This window comes from Takifugu rubripes, chromosome 22, assembly GCF_901000725.2.
Source record: "Takifugu rubripes chromosome 22, fTakRub1.2, whole genome shotgun sequence".
Lineage (NCBI taxonomy): Eukaryota > Metazoa > Chordata > Actinopteri > Tetraodontiformes > Tetraodontidae > Takifugu > Takifugu rubripes.
The window spans coordinates 7,197,244-7,219,393 of NC_042306.1; the positions used below are offsets into that span (position 1 = coordinate 7,197,244).

The window sequence follows — 22,150 nt, forward strand, 5'->3', positions numbered from 1 at the left end:
CTTGTTCACTTTTCGGACACCATTCTCCACTGCGTGTTGCCTGCTTTCGGGTCCTCATACAACCGTGCTTAACAGCTGCAGTCAAATAATGTTTTGCATGTTCGTTCATAGTACACTAGCACGTATGCAGTTGGGTTATTGAAGTGAAGTGCCAGCATTGGCCATGAATGTGAACGGTGCACAAATGTAGGTGAATTAAGCAAAATGTTGGGCTCTGAAAAAAAGGTCTCTGAAAGGAGGGAGAAGGTGGTGATTCACGTGAATCAATGAAATCAAATCAATCTTTATTTCTATAGCGTCTGTTACAATCAAAATTGTTTCTAGGCGCTTTACAGAATCCCTGGGCCTGAACCACAACAAGACACACTGACAAGGAAAAACTCCCCTTTAACGGGAATGAAACCTTGAGCAGGACCGGGCTCATGTAGGGCGACCCTCCTGCTGATGGCTGGATGGGTAGAGAGAGAGGAGAAGGGGCATGACAGGCAGAGGAGAGAACAGGCAAATATCATAGAGATACATTAATAGTACAGGCTGCTGGTATAAGAGTAGAGTGGGTCAGCAGGTTCAGAGGTCGGCAGACCAGCATACTGCTATAAAGGCGGCTAGACCTGTTGAATTAGGCATGTCCAATCCCAGTTTTCTGATCTACCAGGAGATCAACATACACAGAGGGTGTGTGACCTCATGCTATACTGCAGATCACATATCTTAAAAAAATTAATTTAGCTTTAATGCTGTACTTCTCTTCTTCCGCTTAACCCCTTTTGGGGTCACGGGGAGGGTACACAATGGGCAAAGGTTGGGTCTATTCAAGTTTCATCAGTTCATCATATGTGAGCATTTGTCGGTTTGGTACCTTGCTCAAAGTGCTCAAGGTGAACGATGCTTTTTCTAACCAACACAAAGTTTTCATCTTTGTTTGCAGATGCTCAAGTGTGTTCTTACTCCTTAGATTGCTTCCAACTGTTCTGCTGTCAGCTGTGAAGCAATACATACCATGGGATTTCTCTTTAAAACCCTGTGCTCTGGCATGAAAAGACTTGTGGGCATGACAGGCACTCCTCTGCTTGCAAGGTTCACTGCTCAGAATGGTTTGAAGGAGAGAACCACTAATCCCTTAGAAAAAAATATTTACCAAATATTCCTGCCTTCGTGCTTCCACAGCCACCATTCCTGTGCAGTTCAGGATGGTACAGCTGTGAGAATAATTATTCTATTTTTATTATTGCTTAAATGCATCTGCTTGTCTGACAGCGTCAGAAATGGCTTCATTTCATTACTTGAGTCAGTTGGTTTCCTCCAACAGATAAACCAACCAACTCATAGCTTGAACCACACCCTAGATCTAGTCCTGACTTATGGTGTTGAGGTAGAACATGTGTCAGTGTTCCCTCAGAACCCACTCCTGTCAGATCATTCATTGATCACTTTTACATTTATGATTAAGGATTCTTCAATGCTCAGAACACAGTCTTACTATAGCAGATGTCTTTCAGATAATGCTGTAGCTAAGTTTAAGGAAGCAATCCCTGCGTTGATCCCAGGACCACTGTGTGTTTCCCCAGGGATCAATCATTATAATCTTAGTCCTGCAGGGGTTGACTCTATTGCTGAAAGTGCAGCAGGCTCACTGAGAATCACGCTTGATTCTGTTGTCCCCCTGAAAAAGAAAAAAGTAAATCAGAGGAGGTGTGCCCCCTGGTATTATTCACATATCAGGACCCTCAAGCAGAAAGTGCGAAGACTAGGAAGGAAGTGGTATTCTTGTAAAATAGACAGCTATCATGTAGCCTGGAAAGACTGTCTATTAGTTTACAAAAAGGCCCTGTCACGTTAGAACAGCTTATTTTTCTTCTTTAAATGAGGAAAATAAGAACAACCCCAGGTTTCTTTTCAGCACTGTGGCCAAATTAACCAAGAGTCACAGTGTTTTAGATCCAGGTATCCCTTCTTCCCTTAGTGGTGAAGACTTCATGAGCTTCTTCACTGATAAAGTTCTAGCTATCAGAGAAAAAGCTAACCAGGCCATCCCAACAACTGGACTATCACCAGATGTGCTGACTGTGGGAACATACAGGTTCTCCAACGAGCCCTTAAACTCCTTCACTCTTATCTATTTTTCTGAGGCGTCTTCGCTAATTCAGAAATCCAAGTCCACCATGTGTCTTTTAGATCCTATCCCAACAAACCTGTTGAAGGATGTATTATCATTGATAGGCAGATCTATCCTGGACCAGATCAATTGTTCTTTAGTGACAGGTCATGTACCCCGGTCCTACAAGGTGGCAGTGATTAAGCCGTTGCTTAAAAAACCATCACTGGATCCGGATGTGTTAGCAAATTATAGGCCGATATCCAACCTTCCTTTTATCTCTAAAATTCTTGAGAAGGTGGTGGTGACTAAGTTACTGGAGCACCTGCAGAGAAACAGCCTGTTTGAGATGTTTCAGTCAGGCTTTAGAGCTCATCACAGCACAGAAACAGCACTTCTTAAAGTTACCAATGATCTTCTTATAACTTCAGATCATGGACTGGTTTCTATGTTGGTTCTGCTGGACCTCAGTGCTGCTTTTGATAGTTGATCACAGCATCCTTTACAGAGACTGGAACATGTGATTGGGATTAAAGGGACAGCACTAGACTGGTTTAGATAGTATTTATCTGACAGATACCAGTTTCCTCATGTCCATGGTGTTCCATCCTCATACAGTAGGGTTAGCTATGGAGTTCCACAAGGTTCTGTAATTGGACCAATCGTTTTCACCTTGTACATGCTTCCCTTAGGAAACATTATTTGGCAGCATGGAATAAATCTTCATTGTTATGCTGATGACACTCAGCTATATTTATCCATGAAACCAGAGGAGACAGAGAAGTTAGACCTAAAGTCTTGGATGTCTTCAAATTTCCTCCTCCTTAACTCAAGATAAACTGAGGTCATGGTGTTTGGTCCTGAAACTCTCAGGGATAGATTAGATCACATGATCACTCTAGATGCTACCTCATTAACATCTAGTCCAGAGGTGCCCACACTTTTTCAGCATGCGAGCTACTTTTCAAATGACCAAGTCAAGAAGATCTACCAACTATAAATTTGCAAAACATACATTTATTCATAAATATATTGAGAATTCAATCCATATATGTTGGTGTACCTCGCATAACTACATGAATCCATATTGCTCAATACAAATCTGCATTTTTTTAGCATGCGCGCTACTTACAAAATGATCTACCCACCACAAAAATGCAAAACATCTAATTATTTTCAAAAGTACTGAGGATTCTTTGTATGTACAATGTTTGTTGATGTACCTTTCATAACCGAATGAGCCAATATTGCAAAACACACATAATAATTAACTAATTGGCTTAAAATCAGAGGTAATTAGCTGAATAGTTTAGCGCCATTGTTTGCACATGAGCGGTGACCTAAAGGTCAATTAAGTAACGGGACTGCTGATAGGCTGACATCGTAAGTTCTGCTGCACTTAGCGCCGTTGTTTGCGCTTGATTTGTAACCTGAATGTCAAATTCAGTTGTCATCTAACTGGCTGCCCTGTATATCAATCAAGTGACGGGATGAATGATAGGCTGATATTTTTTAATGTCATGCCGTGATCGACCAATACTACCTCTGCGATCGACCGGTAGATTGCAATCAACGTAATGAGCACCCCTAATCTAGTCTCTCTGTGAGGAATCTTGGAGTAATTTTTGATCAAAATCTCTCCTTCAACTCACACATTAAAATAGTCTCTAGAAGTGCCTTTTTTCACCTGAGGAACATCACAAAGATTAGGAAACTACTGACGTGGCATGATGCTGAAAAGTTTTGGGAGGGATGCCCAGACAGCCCTCTCCCAGGCCACTTCCATCAGCTCCTCCGGGGGGACCCCCAGCCGCTCCCAAGCCAGGCGAGAGATGTAATCTCTCCACCTAGTCCTGGGCCGGCCACGAGGCCGCCTCCCGGTGGGACATGTCCGGAACACTTCTAAAGGGAGGCGTCCGGATGGCATCCTAGCCAGATGCCCGAGCCACCCCAATTGACTCCTCTCTATGTGGAGAAGCAGCGGTTCTACTCCAAGCTCCTCCCGGATGTCCGAGCTTCTCACCGTATCTCTAAGGCTGAGCCCGGCCACCCTGCGGAGGAAACTCATTTCAGCCGCTTGTATCCGCGATCTTGTTCTTTCGGTCATCACCCAATGTTGATGGCCATAGGTGAGGACTGGGACGTAGATCGACCGGTAGATCGAGAGCTTTGCCTTCCAGCTCAGCTCCTTCTTAACCACAACGGATCAGTTGAGCGCCCGCATCACTGCTGATGCCGCTCCGATCCGCCTGTCGATCTCACGTTCCATCCTACCCTCACTCGTGAACAAGATCCCAAGATACTTGAACTCCTCCACCTGGGGCAGGACCTCCTCCCCAACCCGGAGAAGGCACTCTACCTTTTTCGGAGTGAGGACCATGGACTGTAACTTGGATGTGCTGATCCGCATCCCTGCCGCTTCACACTCGGTTGCGAACCGCCCCAGCATATGTTGGAGGTCCCTGTTCGATCTCGCCAGAAGAACCACATCATCCGCAAAAAGCAGCAACGAGATCTTCCGCCCACCGAACTCAACACCCTCCACTCCCCGGCTGCACCTTGAAATTCTGTCCATAAAAATTATGAACAGAACCGATGACAAAGGGTAGCCCTGGTGGAGTCCAACCCCTACTGGGAACGAGTCCGACTTACAACCGGCTATCCGGACCAAGCTCCTGCTCCTTCGGTATAGGGACTGGATGGCCCTTATCAAGGGACCTTCCACCCCAAACTCTCAGAGCACCCCCCACAGAATGCTCCTGGGGACCCGGTCATAAGCCTTTTCCAAGTCCACAAAGCACATGTGGACTGGTTGGGCAAACTCCCAACTCCCCTCAAGCACCCCAGCAAGGGTAAAGAGCTGATCCATGGTTCCACGACCAGGGCGAAACCCACATTGTTCCTCCTCGATCAGAGGTTCGACTATCAGTCGAAATCCTCTTTTCCAGCACCCTGGCATAGACTTTCCCAAGAAGGCTGAGGAGTGTGATCCCCCTATAGTTGGAACACACCCTCTGGTCCCCACTCTTGAAAATAGGGACCACCACCCCGGTCTGCCAGTCCAAGGGCACTGCCCCCGATGTCCACGCAATGTTGCAGAGGCATGTCAACCAGGACAGCCCTACAACATCCTTAAGATACCCCGGGCGGATCTCATCCGCTCCCGGAGCTCCACCGCCAGGCAGCTGTTTCACTATTTCGGCAACTTCCGCTCCGGAAATTGGATGGCCCACCTCCTGGTCATCCGACTCTGTTCCACCTTGAGGATACGTGTTGGTAGGATTGAGGAGCTCCTGGAAGTATTCCTTCCACCGCCGGATAATTGCGCCAGGAAACGTCAGCAGCTCCCCACGCAGACCTAACACGGTGTGGGCAAGTTGCCGCCTGCCACCCCTAAGGCGCCGGACAGTTTGCCAGAATCTTCTCGGAGCAGACCGAAAGTCTTCCTCAATAGCCTCACCGAACTCCTCCCATGCCCGAGTTTTTGTCTCCGTAACTGTCGTGGCCGCAACCCGCTTAGCCAAACTGTACCAGTCAGCTGCTTCCGGAGACCCACAGACCAGCCATGACGTGTAGGCCTCTTTCTTCAGCCTGACGGCTCCTCTCACCTCTGGTGTCCACCATCGGGTACGGGGATTACCGCCACGACCAGCACCAGCGGCCTTGCAGCCACAGCTTGCGACAGCCACCTCGACAATGGTGGAGCGGAACATGGCCCATTCTGACTCAATGTCCCCTACCGCCCTCGGAACATGATCAAAGCTCTGTCGGAGGTGGGAGTTGAAGACCAGCCTGACGGGTTCCTCCACCAAGCGCTCCCAACAGACCCTCACTAAGCATTTGGGCCTGCCAGGTCCGCGCGGTGCCCCCCCCCGCCATCTGATCCAACTCACCTCTGGTAGTGCTCATCTCTTCACCTGAGTGTCCAAAACATATGGCCGCAGATCAGCTGACACAACTAAAAGTCAATCATTGACCTACGGCCCAGGCCGTCATGGTGCCAAGAGCACCGATGAACAACCTTATGTTCGAACATAGTGTTAGTTATGGCCAAACTGCGACTAGTACAGAAGTCCAATAACTGAACACCACTCTGGTTCTGATCGGGCAGACCGTTCCTCCCAATTACGCCTTTCCAGGTCACACTGTCGTTGCCCACGTGAGCATTGAAGTCTCCCAGCAGCACAATGGTCCGTCCTAGATCCTCCAAAAAGTGCGGGTACTCTGAACTATTATTTGGTGCATACGCACAAACAACCGTCAGAACCCGTTCCCCGAGCCGAAGGCGCAGGGAGGCAACCCTTTCGCTCAACCGCGAGAACCGCAACGTCGAACTAGAGAATCTAGGGGCAAGCAAAAAGCCCACCCCAGCTCTTCGTCTCTCACCCTGAGCAACTCCAGCGTAGAAGAGTGTCCAACCCCCCTCAAGGACTTGGGTTCCTTTGAGGAGGGTGTCCAGTATTTAAAAGGCTGAAACACCTGATGAGTCAAAGGGCATAGCGCTGATGATGTGTCCAGAAAGTTAAATCTTTCCAAGGTCATACGTACCCCCCCCCTTTCACAACAAGGTATTCCTCATGTGAGTGCGTACCATCTACTGGCACAATGGATGTTTCTAACAACTCATCCAGTGTTTACTGATTCTGAATATCTGGACTTGTCCAGTGACTGTTGTGAAAGGGCAGCTGACAACACAGAAAACTCTGTGTGACAGTTTGGAGAGACAGCTGACTGGAGGGAATAGACCCCAATGGGGCTGTCATGGGCTAGCTACCCATGCCGGCAGTCTCCGATGCTGTGTCAGCTTGTTGGAGGCACCCGCCAAGTGCTACAGAAAATCAACAGAGGAACATACCCCCAGAGCCTGCGAGAGCGGGGGCGCAAGATGGCTCAGTGATTGACAACACGGTTACAGACCCAGGAATGGAAACGACTTTGAGCAAGAACACTACACATGAGAGATCTACAACAGCAGCAGACCAAACACTTCAGGTGTGCCTCTGTGGCTGGAACAAAATAACAACAGCCAAGGGCCTGAAAATCCACCAAGGAAAGAGAGGGTGCTTGAGGCAGCAGAAACAGGGGCCTCGCATTGACCAGTAGTTCTTACGAAGTAGTGACTCAAATAAGTCAAGTGAAACACAGCGACAGGATGAAAACAGAGCAGAGCATCAGCACCTCTGAAGCTGAGGAAGAAAGCACAAGCACAAGAATGCCGGTGGAGAAACCCACACAGTCACAGAGACCTTCTAGAGAAAAGACCCTAGAGTACAGACTAAGGGTGAAATGGCCCAAAGCTGTTGAAAAGTAAAAGCGGGAAACTGTCAACAACGACCTGACATAAATCCTGGAGCAGCAGGTAGGAATGGCGGAGGTAAACCTGGAAAGGCTGGGTAACATCATTTATCACTATGGAGTAGAGCGCTTTGGAGTTCAGCTAAGGAGAAGTGACAAAGCAACAACTGGGCCAGCCAAATCAAGGAGGCAGCAGGAGATTGAGAGGCTGGTGAAAGAGCGAAGGCAGCTGAGGAAACAATGGAAAAAAGCATCGGATGCCGAGAGAGAGGGTCTTCAGCTTCTTCAAGGAGAGATCAAAACTCGTTTGGCAACCTTGTGTAAAGCTGAGGACTTGAAGAAGCTTCTTAAGAAGTAGGAACGCACAAGAACTCCCTTCAAGTTTGTAAAGGACCTCTTCGCTCCGGAAAGTAGAACCCTGAAGGCCACAAGGCAGGAAGTGGAAGAATATATGGAAAAGGTCCACCAGGACACAAAAAGGCACGAACAGCTAACTATTCCATATGACATCCCACCTATTCAACCTCCTGAAGTCAACTTGGAGACTGGTCCTCCAAAATGGAAGGAAGTAGAGGAGACAATAAGGCGGCCAAGGTCAGCATCGGCCCCTGAACGCACCAGATGTCTTGCGTTATCTTTGGAGGCTAATGAGGGTCGTGTGGCAGAAGGGACTAATACCTAAGGCATGGCGAAGGGCTGGAGGTATGCTAATTCCCAAGGAGAAGGATGCGACAGCTATTAGTCAATTCCGGCCAATCTGCCTTCTCAACGTTGAGGCGGAAATCTTTTTCAGTGTAATAGCAAAGAGACTGTCCAGCTACCTGGCATTCCTGGGTTCTCTGGTTGCTTAGAGCATACCAGTATGATTTGGCATCAGATACAAGCAGCGAAGAGGGATAAAAGAGACCTCCACGTCATTTTTCTTGCCCTAGCCAATGCCTTTAGTTCAGTTCCTCATAACCTCCTTTGGGAATCCTTCACCTTCTTTCATGTTCCATCGTCTATCACTTCTCTGGTAAAGGCCTATTTTACAGACTTGCAACTGTGTTTTACAACAGGTAAGTTCATAACATCATGGCAGCGGGTAGAGGTAGGCATAATGGCCGGCTGTACAATATCACCCCTGGCCTTTACAATGGCCATGGAGGTCATCATCAGGGCTTCAAGGTGGGTGGTGGGGGGTGAGCGGACTACAGATGGAATCCGCCTTCCACCTATTCGAGCATACATGGATGACATGACCACTTTGACCACTACGGCAGCATGTACCAGCCGACTACTTGGGAAACTGCAGGAGAACATCAAGTGGGCCCGGATGAAAATAAAACCCAGCAAATCCAGAAGCATCTCAATAGTCAAGGGTGAACTAAAAAATGTGAAGTTCCTCATTGGTGATGACCCAATACCAACAGTGTCTGAACAGCCAGTCAAAAGCCTGGGCAGATGGTACAACGCAAGTCTCAAGGATAAAGACCAAGTGCAGCATCTAAAGCAGGACATTACCAATAGCCTTGAAATCATCAACAAGACCCCTCTACCAGGGAAGCTTAAACTATGGTGCTTGCAGTTTGGACTTCTTCCTCAGGTGATGTGGCCACTCACTATGTATGAGGTCCCAATGACAACCGTGGAGAAAATGGAATGAACTGTGACATCATATGTCAAGAAATGGCTTGGTGTCCCACGCTGTTTGACTAACATCAGCCTCTATGGCAAAGGAGTTCTTGAACTACCCATCACAAGTCTCACCGAAGAATACAAATGTTCTAAGGTGAGACTCCAGATGACGCTAAAGGATTCCAGAGACCAGATTACCAGTAATGCTGTTCCACCTCTGGTAACTGGACGGAAGTGGGCACCAGCTGAAGTGGTGCAGCATGCTGTATCAGCTCTAGGGCACAATGACATAGTGGGGCATGTCCAACGGGGAAGAGGAGTCTTGCACCAAGTAAACCAACGTGGCGCAAGGCAACAACATCAGAGAGGAGGAGAATGGTGGTTACGGAGGTGCGTCGACAAGAGGAAGCTGAAAGAAGTGCGAAAGCTGTCTCACTTGCTAAGCAGGGACAATGGATGAACTGGAATGTCCTTGAGAGGAGAAAAATCGGCTGGAGGGATCTCTGGGAAATGGAGGCAAACAACATCAGCTTTATCATTAAAGCTACCTACGATGTGCTCCCATCCCCAAAGAATCTACACCATTGGTATGGGGAAGACCCAACCTGTGTCCTCTGCCCAACTCCAGCGACTCTTAAGCACATACTGACTGGCTGTAAAACTAGTCTTACACGAAGTTGCTACACTTGGAGGCACAATCAAGTTCTTAAGATTTTGGCAGCTGCTCTGGAAAGAAATAGGACATTCATCAACTCATTACCCTCCAGTGCATCCAGGTCTAGCAAGGCACCAACATTTGTTCAAGAGGGCCAAAAAAAGCCAAGCTCTCTTCCAGTCAGATCTGAAGAAGGACAGTTAGCCATGGCTCGGGACTGGAAGATGCTTGTTGATATTGGCCAGCAGTTAACATTTCCACTGGAGATCGCAGCCACAACCCTTAGGCCAGACTTGGTCCTTTGGTCTTCTTCACTGAAGTCTGTATACATCATAGAACTTACAGTTCCTTGGGAGAGTTCAGCAGAAGAGGCCTACGAGCGAAAGAAATTGCGCTACACAGAACTGGCTGCAGAGGCACAACGGCGAGGATGGAATCCAAGAGTCTATCCGGTTGAAGTTGGATGCAGAGGGTTTGTGGCTTCTTCCTTTATCAAGCTGCTAAAGGTTCTTTGGCGTCTGTGGGCAGGCCCTGCAGCAGACGATAAGATGAGTCTCTGAAGCGGCTGAAAGAAGCAGTCAGTGGATATGGAACCCTTTCTGGGCTCATGGAACATCAATATAAACAATTCCAGGTATGCGGCCAGCGCAGGTGCTGGCCACTGGAGGTATGCTGGTTCAGGGAGTTGGACGCCCCTGCCTTGCAGAGCCCCATGGGCTATCCCATATCATTGGCAAACGGCTGAAACTGGTTTCACTCTGTTTTGCTCCTGGCTACTGTGTGACCAGGTTGACGTATGACTAGGCAAGGGACACAAGTTTCAGGCTGTAGCTGGCCACCTTTGAGGAGACTGTCCAGTATTTAAAAGGCCAAAACACCTGATGAGTCAAAGGGCATACTGCTGATGATGTGTCCAGAAAGTTAAATCTTTCCAAGGTCATACGTATCCCCCCCCTTTCACAACAAGGTATACCTCATGTGAGTGCGTACCATCTACTGGCACAATGGATGTTTCTAACAACTCATCCAATGTTTACTGATTCTGCTGCTATAGGCCAAGGCTGCCGGGGTCCAGAAACATGATCATCTGACAGGCTTCTGTCACCCCACTGGGAAATGGTCTCCTCTCCTCTCCTCTCCTCTCCTCTCCTCTCCTCTCCTCTCCTCTCCTCTCCTCTCCTCTCCTCTCCTCCTCATCATGTAGGCTAGTGATGTTATTTCTTATTTCCCCCGCCCTTCTGTAATTATCTACAGGTATCGCCGCCTTCAGAGCTGCATACTGACCTCCGACCCTGCTGACCCACTCAACCTGACCCTACCGGCAACCTACTTTACTAAATATAATGTATTTCTGTATATACTCTGTGGAGTATGTGTGCCTATTCTCTCCTCTACCTCTGCTCTCCTCTTGTCTCGTCTCGTCTCCCCTCCTCTCCTACCTATTCTCTCCTCTACCTGTCCTCCCCCTTCTCCTCTCTCTCTACCCAGCCGGCCATCAGCAGGAGGGTCCCCCTACATGAAATTTGGTCCTGCTCAAGGTTTCTTTCTGTTAAAGGGGAGTTTTTCCTTGCCACTGTTGCTTGTCTGGGGTTAGGCCCTGGGATTCTGGAAAGTGCCTAGAAACAATTTTGATTGTAAAAGACGCTATATAAATAAAAATTAATTGATTGATTGATTGATTGCTTGATTGATTGACTTGAGCAGATGGAGGAGGAACAGAGGGTTTCCCCTTTTCTAAGAATTGACTCACTTGTCTAGCCTACCAAAGCTACTAAGAAACTGTTTATGCATGCGACACTGAAACTGGATATAAATTAAAGGAGGAGACTTGCAGCAGAACATCAGAGCAATGGAGGGTGTTCGTGAATGAACTGCTGCTTGCTCTTCCTTACAAGGTTTGCCCGTGTGTCTGTGTCTTTTGTTAATTCACGCAGTTATTTTGAGCAGAGTTGTGTCATTTCAACTCTAACAACAGCTAATCTGCTTAGTGTGCTGGCTAACAAAGTGGGTATAAAGAAGGTCTTCTCATCAGAAACCTTTGTCAGTGCTGTCACCCGATGTGTGGGGATGCTTCTGCTACAATGACATGAGTTTCATTTAGTTTCTAAACATCCACATTAGGCAGAGTAGTAAAGAACCAACAACTGGGAATGATGTAAGGTTTCCTAGCTTCTCGGAGAAATTAATTTTCTGTTATGGTCACTTCGGAGCTCTTATTTGTCGTTTTCATACAACTAGTTGAAACCGTATTGATGGGAGCTCAACATTTTTGTATTCAGTCTAGTCAGTCTACCAAGCCTACATTTATTTGGATCAAAATCTTATAACGCCAAATAACATCTGTGCTGCAGTTGTCAACAGAAGAAGCCAGCCAGATACAGATACAGTTTATCAGCTGATCATGTAAAACTTGTGCCAGATCCACTGAGAACAGTTCAAACCTTTCTCGAAACTCATTTAGTTATTGCTGTTTACACAGGTTCCATGGTAATGTCCTCCTCCATGACATGATTAATGAAGCAGGCACACAGATGCTTTTGTCTATGCTGAAAAGGACCAGAAAACAATATGCAGTGCAGGGTTGACACTGTAGCATTTACATCAAGTAACAGCTCACATACCAGAATGCTGCCTCTTGGGATAAATGCAAAAAACCATATTGCCAACAGACAAGCGTCTGCTTAATCTGTCTTTTTCTCCATTGTGCTTCTCTAAACCCCAAATCCTCTAAATTTGCTCACACACACAGAAAAATAACTGACCTGGCTGTCAGGGTCACCCGGCATGCCCAGTACTGGAGCTGGTGGTCTGGGTGGATTGGCAGGCTTGTGTGATGGTGTGGCTGGAGGGCGCGTGGCCAAACGTGGTCTTTCACACACCTCACACAAAATGCTGCTGGCGGCATTCACCATTGTGCAGCTCTTACAATGCCAATCTAAGAAAAGCAGAACATACAAAGACAAAGACAGATAAAAAATAGTCCTCTCTAACAAATTGCAATAATTGTATTGTTACAGTTAAAGCAAACAACAGTGTTAATATTAATAAATGCATTTTTTATATACTATAATCTCAGTAGTGAAAATGAAGTTGGAAATGTGAAGATGTCCATTATTTAGCACACCCGGGACAAACACAATACAACTGGAATCAACCAATCAACCAATCAATCAATCAAGCAAAAAAACTGGTAAAAACTGGTAAATAAGTGAAATGAAAAAGGAGATATTGTCAATTTTGACACATGAAAAAACCAACTCCTCCATCTTTACAGTGGGATTAGGAATCCATGGTCTAATAGCTTAATAAAATTTGAGCTGATTTTTAAATCAAGGTGAAAATGCAGAGACTTTAAGGTAAGGAGTGCAGAATGACAATGGTATCTGACAAACCCGGTTTAGGTTGAGATTCATCAGCTTTAGTGTTGAATGAATCAATGCGAGGGAGCTCACACTCCTCACACAGCACATCCTGTAGAGAGTTGACTTTTAGACAGTGAAGGCAACACCAGGTGGAGGAACTGCAAAAGAGAAAGAAGAAACAGTAAATAAAGTGATATCATGGACAAGACAGACTCGTAGCTTCAGAAAATTCAACTGTTAGTGTTTTTAAATACATTTTCCCTCTTATTGAAGAAGCTTCTTCAGTTCTAAATTAACTGGTAGAAATCCGAGAGTTCTATACTGTGCTGGTTTACTAAATGCAATTGTTACTTTGCATTATGAAAATGGGTGGATCATCATGTAATGTTGGGTTGTAAAACTTTCTGGGGAGGGACCCTCCAGGACAACATTGTAAATGGCTGGAAACTGGTGTTGATCCATAAGCCTTCTCCTCTGTTCAGTGAAGAGTTTTCCAGTTTAACCAAGATGCCTTCTTTTACTCCTCTTTCAAACCGTCTTTCTTCTCTGGTCAAAACATGAACAGTGCGGTCTTCAAATGAGTGTCCCTTGTCTTTAAGGTGTAAATGGACAGCTGAATTCTGTCCTGAGTTGTCTCCTGTGTTCGGCCATGTGTGCAGGGGCTGTTTAGTCTCACCAATAAACAGATCTATACATTCTTCACTGCACTGGATAGACTAAACCACGTTACTCTGTTTATGTCGGGGTGTTTTGTCCTGAGGGTGGACCAGTCTCTGTCTGAGGGTGTTAGCAAGGTTGAAATGAACAGGGAGGTTGTGTTTTTTTTTAATTCTTTAAAAATGAAAATGATTTTTTCTGCTGTACCTGCTAATATATATGGTATGACAATGTCGTTGCATTGTTTCATTCTTTGAGGATAAGCACAGCTGTTCAGAGACTTCCTGAAATTCGATGATTTGAAATTAGATAATCAATGTCACTGTTGTTCAGAACAGATTTAAGTATCATCGTAAAAATCTGAACCAAAAATGTGTGCAGTAGCGTAGCTAAAGGTTTGTGAAATGGATGATATTTTTCCACAATTTCTAACCTGATTCAGGTAGTTTCTTCATGACTGTTACAGACAACAAGTTCTTCTGATGCAACTACAGAGTTTGGCTGACACTGCAGGGAGAAGACAGCTGAGAAGTTTTCAGCAACCCCCCACAGAGATTTGAAATTGCTCATTATTGGGTTGAGTCTATCAAAGTATATATTTATTTTTCAGTGTGGTCAGAGTTTTGTCCTGTCCTCCCCGCCTCTGTCTTCTCTTGATCCTTCTCCCATCCCCTCTCTACTGTAGTGATGTTAGAGACAGAAATCATATTTTTCAAGTTTTTTTTTCCAACACTTGGTCTCATACAGGCCTTTTCTGTACAATTTTAAAATATTGGGAATCTGAAGTGAACAGCTTCTAGTTCAGCTTCCTTATAATTCTCATTGCTGCCTTCAGTGCCACAGAGGAAAAAACAGGTAAATGCACATAAAGAGACATCAGAAGTCCAGAAAATTCCTGCTTGGAGGTCAATATTCAAACAACCACGCGATGCCATCATGGTATGGCAACGGAAAATGATGATCCCAATTTTTTAATGGCTAAATGATTTGTACTATTTCCTGCTAAAAGATCATTTTCTGATTGAAAAAAGGTAGTTGGCTTAATAAATGCCATTATTTCTGTCAAAAATACACTGAGATATATGCTGATGGCTCATCTGATTTTGACTTTGGAAAAAACTTGATTATATCGTATTATCGGTGAGTAAAACTTGACATCTTGCTTTTTATTGTGTCAGAATATCATTTCATCCTTTCAGTGTAGTACAAACAATGTTCACTTTTATTTTACATGCCCCCTTGTAATCATATTCTTTTGGACTCTCACTTGTTACTGTTCTTCCTCTGGGAGGAGGATTTTGATGTGACAGTTGTTCGGCGGTGGTTGGCCCTGTCAGGGTAGGAGTGATACAGTCTGTCACATTCTGAGCAGAATCCCTGGAGGCAAGTGAGGCAATGGGCAGAGATGCGAAAGATCTCACAGATGCTGCAGTTGTCTGAAAAAGAGACAATTACGGTGTGGGTTTTGTTAACTGTTCGGCCTGTAATTGGATGAATCTGCGCTCTATTAAAATGCTTCTCTCTTCTGTTTCATTCTGAAAAACAGGTATAAATTAAATGTCTTTTGACCTTGGAGATGAGTAATATTTGCAAACTAAAAGGCATTGACAAAAAAAAAGTTTTAAAAAAAGGCTTCCAATTTTCACTTTCAAATGTCCAAAGAAATAAAAACACAACTTGAAACAGCCACCAAATATCAGTAATTTAGTCATAATATGTAGAAATGCGCTTTTTTAACATAAAAGCTTATCGTAATAGTACAAAAAAATGTAGACAACAAATGCTTATAAATGTTCACAAATAGCTCATATGCTATTTCTCATTTTAGTATCAACCAGTATGTCTTATTTACAGGTATAAAACAAGCCTGGTTCATTTAACTAAGAAATGTATTATTTATAACAAAATTGAACAAGCCCAATGTCCTTTAAAATAAAATATACATAAAGGGCTGTGTATTGACACGAAATGACATTAAGAAGATATTACCGTACATGTGTTAAAGGAAATTTCCCATCGTTTGTTTCGGTTATGGTTATTGCATGTGTTACTGAACATATCCTTGCACAAATGTGTTCTCTCACCTGGATGCTTGTTAGAAGAGGTAGAAAACACTTGTGTTGACCTCAGATTTCTCTGATTGGACAACAAACAGTGGCCATGGCTACTCTCCCTGGTGGAGCGGTGAAGGTGGGGTAATGCCAGCGACTTCGTCTGACCCTTTGAATGAGATGATGTGGATGATGACTGGTAAACCACAGCCTCAGTGTTCAGACCCACGTCCTATTTGGAGAGACGGGGATGAATGTTGGTGCAGCCTGTTGATACAGCAGCTCAAAACATCCAACAGACAATTCATTCAGTCCAATAAATATCATCTACAATGGAATGTTTAGATGGGAGTTCAGTATAGTGCTTTATCATTACTCCTTATTGATATGTGCTTATCTAATCTGAAAAGTCAATTACAGAGAGAATTAATTTAATTTCAGTAATGTCATTTCAGTAATTTAGAGCAGTTTACACAGCAGAACAGCTCTTTTCTAAATGGTTGGATTTCAAACAGACGGCAGAAATATGAAACGAACAAAATGACTCAACCTTGTGTCTCAGTGTGGGAATAATTCTTTCGTAGAACTCCGGATGGGGGTGAGCTTCCTAAAATAAAGGAATGAATTTTATTTTAACTCAAATGTAACTTATGCACAAAATATTTAACTGAAGTGGCTTAACATCATTAAAGGTGATGATTGTGACACACCCTGAGCTGTGGTGTCTTGCTGTGTGCTGTCTGTCATTGCAGGTTTCCAGCAGGGTGGAGCTAACCTAATCTGAGCACCTGCCCAGTGATTTACAGGTTATAAAGCTCCGTCTGATCCAGCATTCTGGGGCTTTTCCCTATCTCTGCAACTCCTCATGTTCTCAGCAGCTTTGCCTCTTTGTGAATTATTGGGTTTTGCACTTACAACATGCCTCACACCTTCCCTCTCTTCATTCAGGCACTTGCTCACACCACTGACTTTCATTCTCACCTGCCATACTCCTTCGTTGGGTGTTTTCTTTTGTTTTAGAAAGCAAATGGTTAAACCGGGCAGCGTGTCTTCTTCTTTGGTTGTGGACTTCATGAACAGGCCATAACAAAGTGTGTTGCCTCGTCCATAGGACATTGTAGTTGATTGTGTTGGTACTATGAGGGACACGTGGTGTTTGCCATTTAGAGCAGGTACGTACATGTCATTTTCTATGATTGGGGAAGCCAAACAAAGGGTAAATGTGGCTCTGCCTGTGGCTGTTTTTTGTATGTGCGTGGTCCCTGTTGAAGATCCCCAGCTAGGTTTGAAGGTGTTTCCTCTCTTAGGTTACACCTGGGGGAATTTGTAGTGTTGGGGTAGGGCGGTTAGAACTTCCCTTTCCCCATTTCCCTACTGTTTGCTCAGGAGCATGCCCATGGTTGCAGAGTGGTTGCTGGTTTTCCGGTGCCAAGCCTCATGAAGACTAGGGAGGAGCATTTAGTCAGTATTTTGGGTAAGCGGATAGGGGGAACCTCCAGCAGGAGTGTCTTGCACATGCATACAAGGGAGTAGCACATTCCATTTTGTTTTGGTCTCCTATTTGAAGTTCTTGCAGTGTGTAAAATAGATGAGTTAGTGAAAAAATTTATTGGTGCACAAGTGAGAAAGGCATTCCCAACAGAGCCTCACAATACGTTTGGGTCTGCCGGGTCTGTCTGGCATCCTTCCCCACCATTGGAGCCAACTCACCACCAGGTGGTGATCAGTTGACAGCTCTGCCCCTCTCTTTACCCAGGTGTCCAGAACATGCGGCTGCAAATCCAATGACACGACCACAAAGTCAATCATCGATCTGTGGCCAAAGGTGTCCTCATGCCAAGTGCACGTGTGGACGCCTTTATGCCCAAACAAGGTGTTTGTTATGGACAATCTGAGACGAGCACAGAAGTCCAACAACAAAACACCACTCAGTTTCAGATCAGGGGGGCCGTTCTTCCCAATCACACCTCTCCAGGTCAGACTGTCGTTGCCAACGTGAGCATTGAAGTCACCCAGGAGGACGAGGGAGCCCCCAGAAGGAGCACTCTCCAGCACTCCCTCTAAAGGCTCCAAAAAGGGTGGATACGCTGAACTGCTGTTTGGGCCATAGGCACAAACAACAGTCAGGATCCGTCCCCCCACCCAAAGGCAAAGGGAGGCTACCCTCTCATCCACCGGGGTAAACTCCAATATACAGGCACTGAGCTGGGGAGCAACAAGATTTGCCACTCCTGCCCATCGCCTCTCACCATCGGCAACTCCAGAGTGGTAGAGAGTCCAACCCCTCTCGAGAAGACTGGTTCCAGAGCCCTTGCTATGCGTCGAGGTGAGGCCGACTATATCTAGTCGGAACTTCTCAACCTCACGCACAAGCTCCGGCTCCTTTCCCATTAGAGAGGTGACATTCCCTGTCCCTAGAGCCAGTTTCTGCAGTCGGGGATCAGACTGCCAAGGTCTCTGCCTTCGGGCCGCCACCCAACACACAATGCACCCGACCCCCTTGGCCCCTCCTGCAGGTGGTGAGCCCATGGGAAGGGGGCCCCATGTTGCCTCTTCGGGCTGTGCCCGGCCGGACTCCATGGGCAGAGGTCCGGCCACCAGGCGCTCGCCAATGTACCCCGCCCCCAGGTCTGGGTCCAGGAGGGGGCCCCGGTGACCCACATCCGGGCAAGGGAATCTTGGAACCAATATTGTTACTCGTCATTAGGGGGTCCTGGGCTACGCTTTGTCTGATCCTTCACCAAGGACCTGTTTGCCATGGGTGGCCCTACCAGGGGCATAAAGCCCCAGACAACGGAGCTCCTAGGATCATTGGGACATGCAAACCCCTCCACCACGATAAGGTGGTAGCCCAGGAGGGGGACCATCTGACCACTGTTGCTAACTTTTCTGCTGGATATATAAATCAAACGCCCAAAAAGGCCCGGTGTGCTTTTTACCTGTTGACAGACAGAGAATGTTTCTCTCGTATTGTAAAAAGGCCCACAATTGTGTTAAATAAACTTTTTACTGAAGCTCACGGATTCTCTGGTCGTTTCTTGATCTAGTTCTGACTTACGGTGTTGAGGTACAACATGTGTCAGTGTTCCCTCAGAACCCACTCCTGTCAGATTATTCTTTGATCACTTTTACATTTATGATTAAGGATTCTTCTATGCTTCTATGAAGTGATCCCTGTGCTGATCCCAGGACCACCGTGTGTTTCCCCAGGGATCAATCATCATAATCTTAGCCCTGCAGAGGTTGACTCTATTGCTGAAGGTGCCGCAGCCTCACTGAGAATCACGCTTGATTCTCTTGCCCCCATGAAAAAGAAAATAGTAAATCAGAGGTGTGCCCCCTGGTATAATTCACACATTAGGACCAACAAGCAGAAAGTGCGAAGACTAGGAAGGAAGTGGTACTCTTGTAAAATAGACAGCTATCATGTAGCCTGGAAAGACTGTCTGGTAGTTTACAAAAAGGCCCTCCTTAAGGCTAGAACAGCTTATTTTTCTTCTTTAATTTGAAGAAAACAAGAATAACCCCAGGTTTCTTTTTAGCACTGTGGACAAATTAACCAAGAATCACAGTGTTAGATCCACGTATCCCTTCTTCCCTTAATGGTGAAGACTTCATGAGCTTCTTCACTGATAAAGTTCTAGCTATCAGAGAAAAAGCTAACCAGGCCATCCCAACAACTGGACCATCACCAGATGTGCTGACTGTGGGAACTTCCTTCACTCTTATATATTTTTCTGAGGTGTCTTCGCTAATTCAGAAATCCAAGTCCACCACGTGTCTTTTAGATCCCATCCCAACAAACTTGTTGAAGGATGTTTTACCATTGATAGGCAGATCTATCCTGGACCAGATCAATTGTTCTTTAGTGACAGGTCATGTACCCCGGTCCTACAAGGTGGCAGTGATTAAGCCGTTGCTTAAAAAAACATCACTGGATCCTGATGTCTAACCCTAAATTATAGGCCGATATCCAACCTTCCTTTTATCTCTAAAATTCTTGAGAAGGTGGAGGTGACTCAGTTACTGGAGCACCAGAGAAACAGTCTGTTTGAGATGTTTCAGTCAGGCTTTAGAGCTCACCATGGCACAGAATCAGCACTTATTAAAGTTACTAATGATCTTCTTATAGCTTCTGATGGACTGGTTTCTATGCTGGTTCTGCTGGACCTCAGTGCAGCTTTTGATACAGTTGATCACATTACAGAGTGGAACATGTGACTGGGACATGTGACTGGGAGTAATGGGGCAGCACTAGACTCGTATTTATCAGATAGATGCCAGTTTGCACATGTCCATGGCGTTCCCTCTTCATACAGTAGGGTTAGCCATGGAGTTCCACAAGGTTCTGTACTTGGACCAATCCTTTTCACCTTGTACATGCTTCCCTTAGGAAACATTATTCGGCAGCATGGAATAAATTTTCATTGCTATGCTGATGACATTCAGTTATATCTATCCATGAAACCAGAGGAGACAGAACAGTTAGAGAAGCTTCAGACTTGTCTTAAAGACATAAAATCTTGGATGTCTTCAAATTTCCTTCTCCTTAATTCAGGAAAAACTGAGGTCATGGTGTTTGGACCTGAACCTCTCAGGGATAGGTTTAAATCAAATCAAATCAAATCAATCTTTATTTATATAGCGTCTTATACAATCAAAATTGTTTCAAGGCACTTTCCAGAATCCCAGGGCCTAACCCCAGACAAGCAACAGTGGCAAGGAAAAACTCCCCTTTAACAGGAAGAAACCTTGAGCAGGACCAGGCTCATGTAGGGGGACCCTCCTGCTGATGGCCGGCTGGGTAAAGAGAGAGGAGAGGAGAGGAGAGGAGAGGAGAGGAGAGGAGAGGAGAGGAGAGGAGAGGAGAGGAGAGGAGAGGAGAGGAGACCATGACCCAGTGGGGTGACAGAGGCCTGTCAGGTGATCATGTTTCTGGCCCCCAGCAGCCTCAGCCTATAGCAGCATAACTAAGAGGTCAACCCCCAAAGTATGATAATTTGTCTGTCTAGGATAATAACTGCAATGACAGAATTAATAACAATAAGCTTTTTTAAAGAGGTAGGTTTTAAGTCTGATCTTAAAAGTAGCGATGGAGTCAGTCTCTCGTACCTGGATAGGAAGCTGGTTCCATAGCAGGGGGCATGGTAGCTAAATGCTCACCCCCCCATTCTACCCCTAGAAACTCTGGGAACCACAAGTAGACCAGCATTCTGAGAGCGGAGTGGTCTATTGGGCTGGTAAGGTATCACTAGCTCCTTCAGGTAGGATGGAGCTAGGCCTCTGAGGACCTTGTAGGTCAAAAGAAGGGTTTTAAAAATTATTCTAAATTTAACGGGCAGCCAATGAAGCGACGCCATTACAGGAGTTATGTGATCTCTTTTGTCAATACCTGTCAGAACTCTGGCTGCAGCATTTTGGATCAACTGGAGGCTTCTTAAAGAGTTGTTTGGACACCCTGATAATAAAGAATTACAATAGTCCAGCCTAGAAGTAACAAAAGCATGAATTAACTTTTCAGCATCATGCCGCCTCAGTAGCTTCCTAATCTTTGTGATGTTCCTCAGGTGAAAAAAGGCACTTCTAGAGACTAATTTAATGTGTGAGTTGAAGGAGAGATTTTGATCAAAAGTTACTCCTAGATTCCTCACAGAGAGACTAGATGTTAATGAGATACCATCTAGAGTGATCATATGATCTAATCTATCCCTGAGAGGTTCAGGACCAAACACCATGACCTCAGTTTTTCCTGGGTTAAGGAGGAGGAAATTTGAAGACATCCAGGACTTTATGTCTTTAAGACAGGTCTGAAGCTTCACTAACTTCTCTGTCTCCCCTGGTTTCATGGATAAATAAAGATGAGTGTCATCAGCATAACGATGAAAATGTATCCCATGCTGCCGAATAATGTTCCCTAAGGGAAGCATATACAAGGTGAAGAGGATTGGTCCAAGTACAGAATCTTGAGGAACTCCATAGCTAACCCTACTGTATGAGGAGGGAACACCATGGACATGAGCAAACTGGTATCTATCAGATAAATATGATCTAAACCAGTCTAGTGCTGTCCCTTTAATCCCAATCACATGTTCCAATCCATGTAACAGGATTCTGTGATCAACTGTATCAAAAGCAGCACTGAGATCCAGCAGAACCAGCATAGAGACCAGTCCATGATCTGAAGCTATGAGAAGATCATTAGTAACTTTAAGAAGTGCCGTTTATGTGCTGTGATCAGCTCTAAAGCCTGACTGAAACATCTCAAACAGGCTGTTCCTCTGCGGGTGTTCCAGTAACTGAGTCACCTCCACCTTCTCAAGAATTTTAGAGATAAAAGGAAGGTTGGAGATTGGCCTATAATATGCTCATACAGTATATCAGGATCCAGTGATGTTTTTTTAAGCAACGGCTTAATCAC

General features: G+C 45.4%; 1 protein-coding gene across 6 annotated transcripts in view; it reads right to left on the minus strand.

Moving 5' to 3' along the window:
- The window catches only part of rnf31 (ring finger protein 31), a 43,568-nt gene that overhangs the window by 13,753 nt on the left and 7,665 nt on the right, over positions 1 to 22,150 (minus strand). For all 6 annotated transcript variants that reach the window (XM_029830468.1, XM_029830467.1, XM_029830466.1 and 3 more), the window contains 5 exons: positions 16,283 to 16,339; positions 15,766 to 15,964; positions 14,949 to 15,117; positions 13,055 to 13,182; positions 12,425 to 12,597 (listed from right to left, as the gene is read on the minus strand). In XM_029830468.1, the coding sequence (XP_029686328.1) occupies positions 12,425 to 12,597; positions 13,055 to 13,182; positions 14,949 to 15,117; positions 15,766 to 15,964; positions 16,283 to 16,339 (726 nt within the window). The remainder of the gene's footprint in view (positions 1 to 12,424; positions 12,598 to 13,054; positions 13,183 to 14,948; positions 15,118 to 15,765; positions 15,965 to 16,282; positions 16,340 to 22,150) is intronic.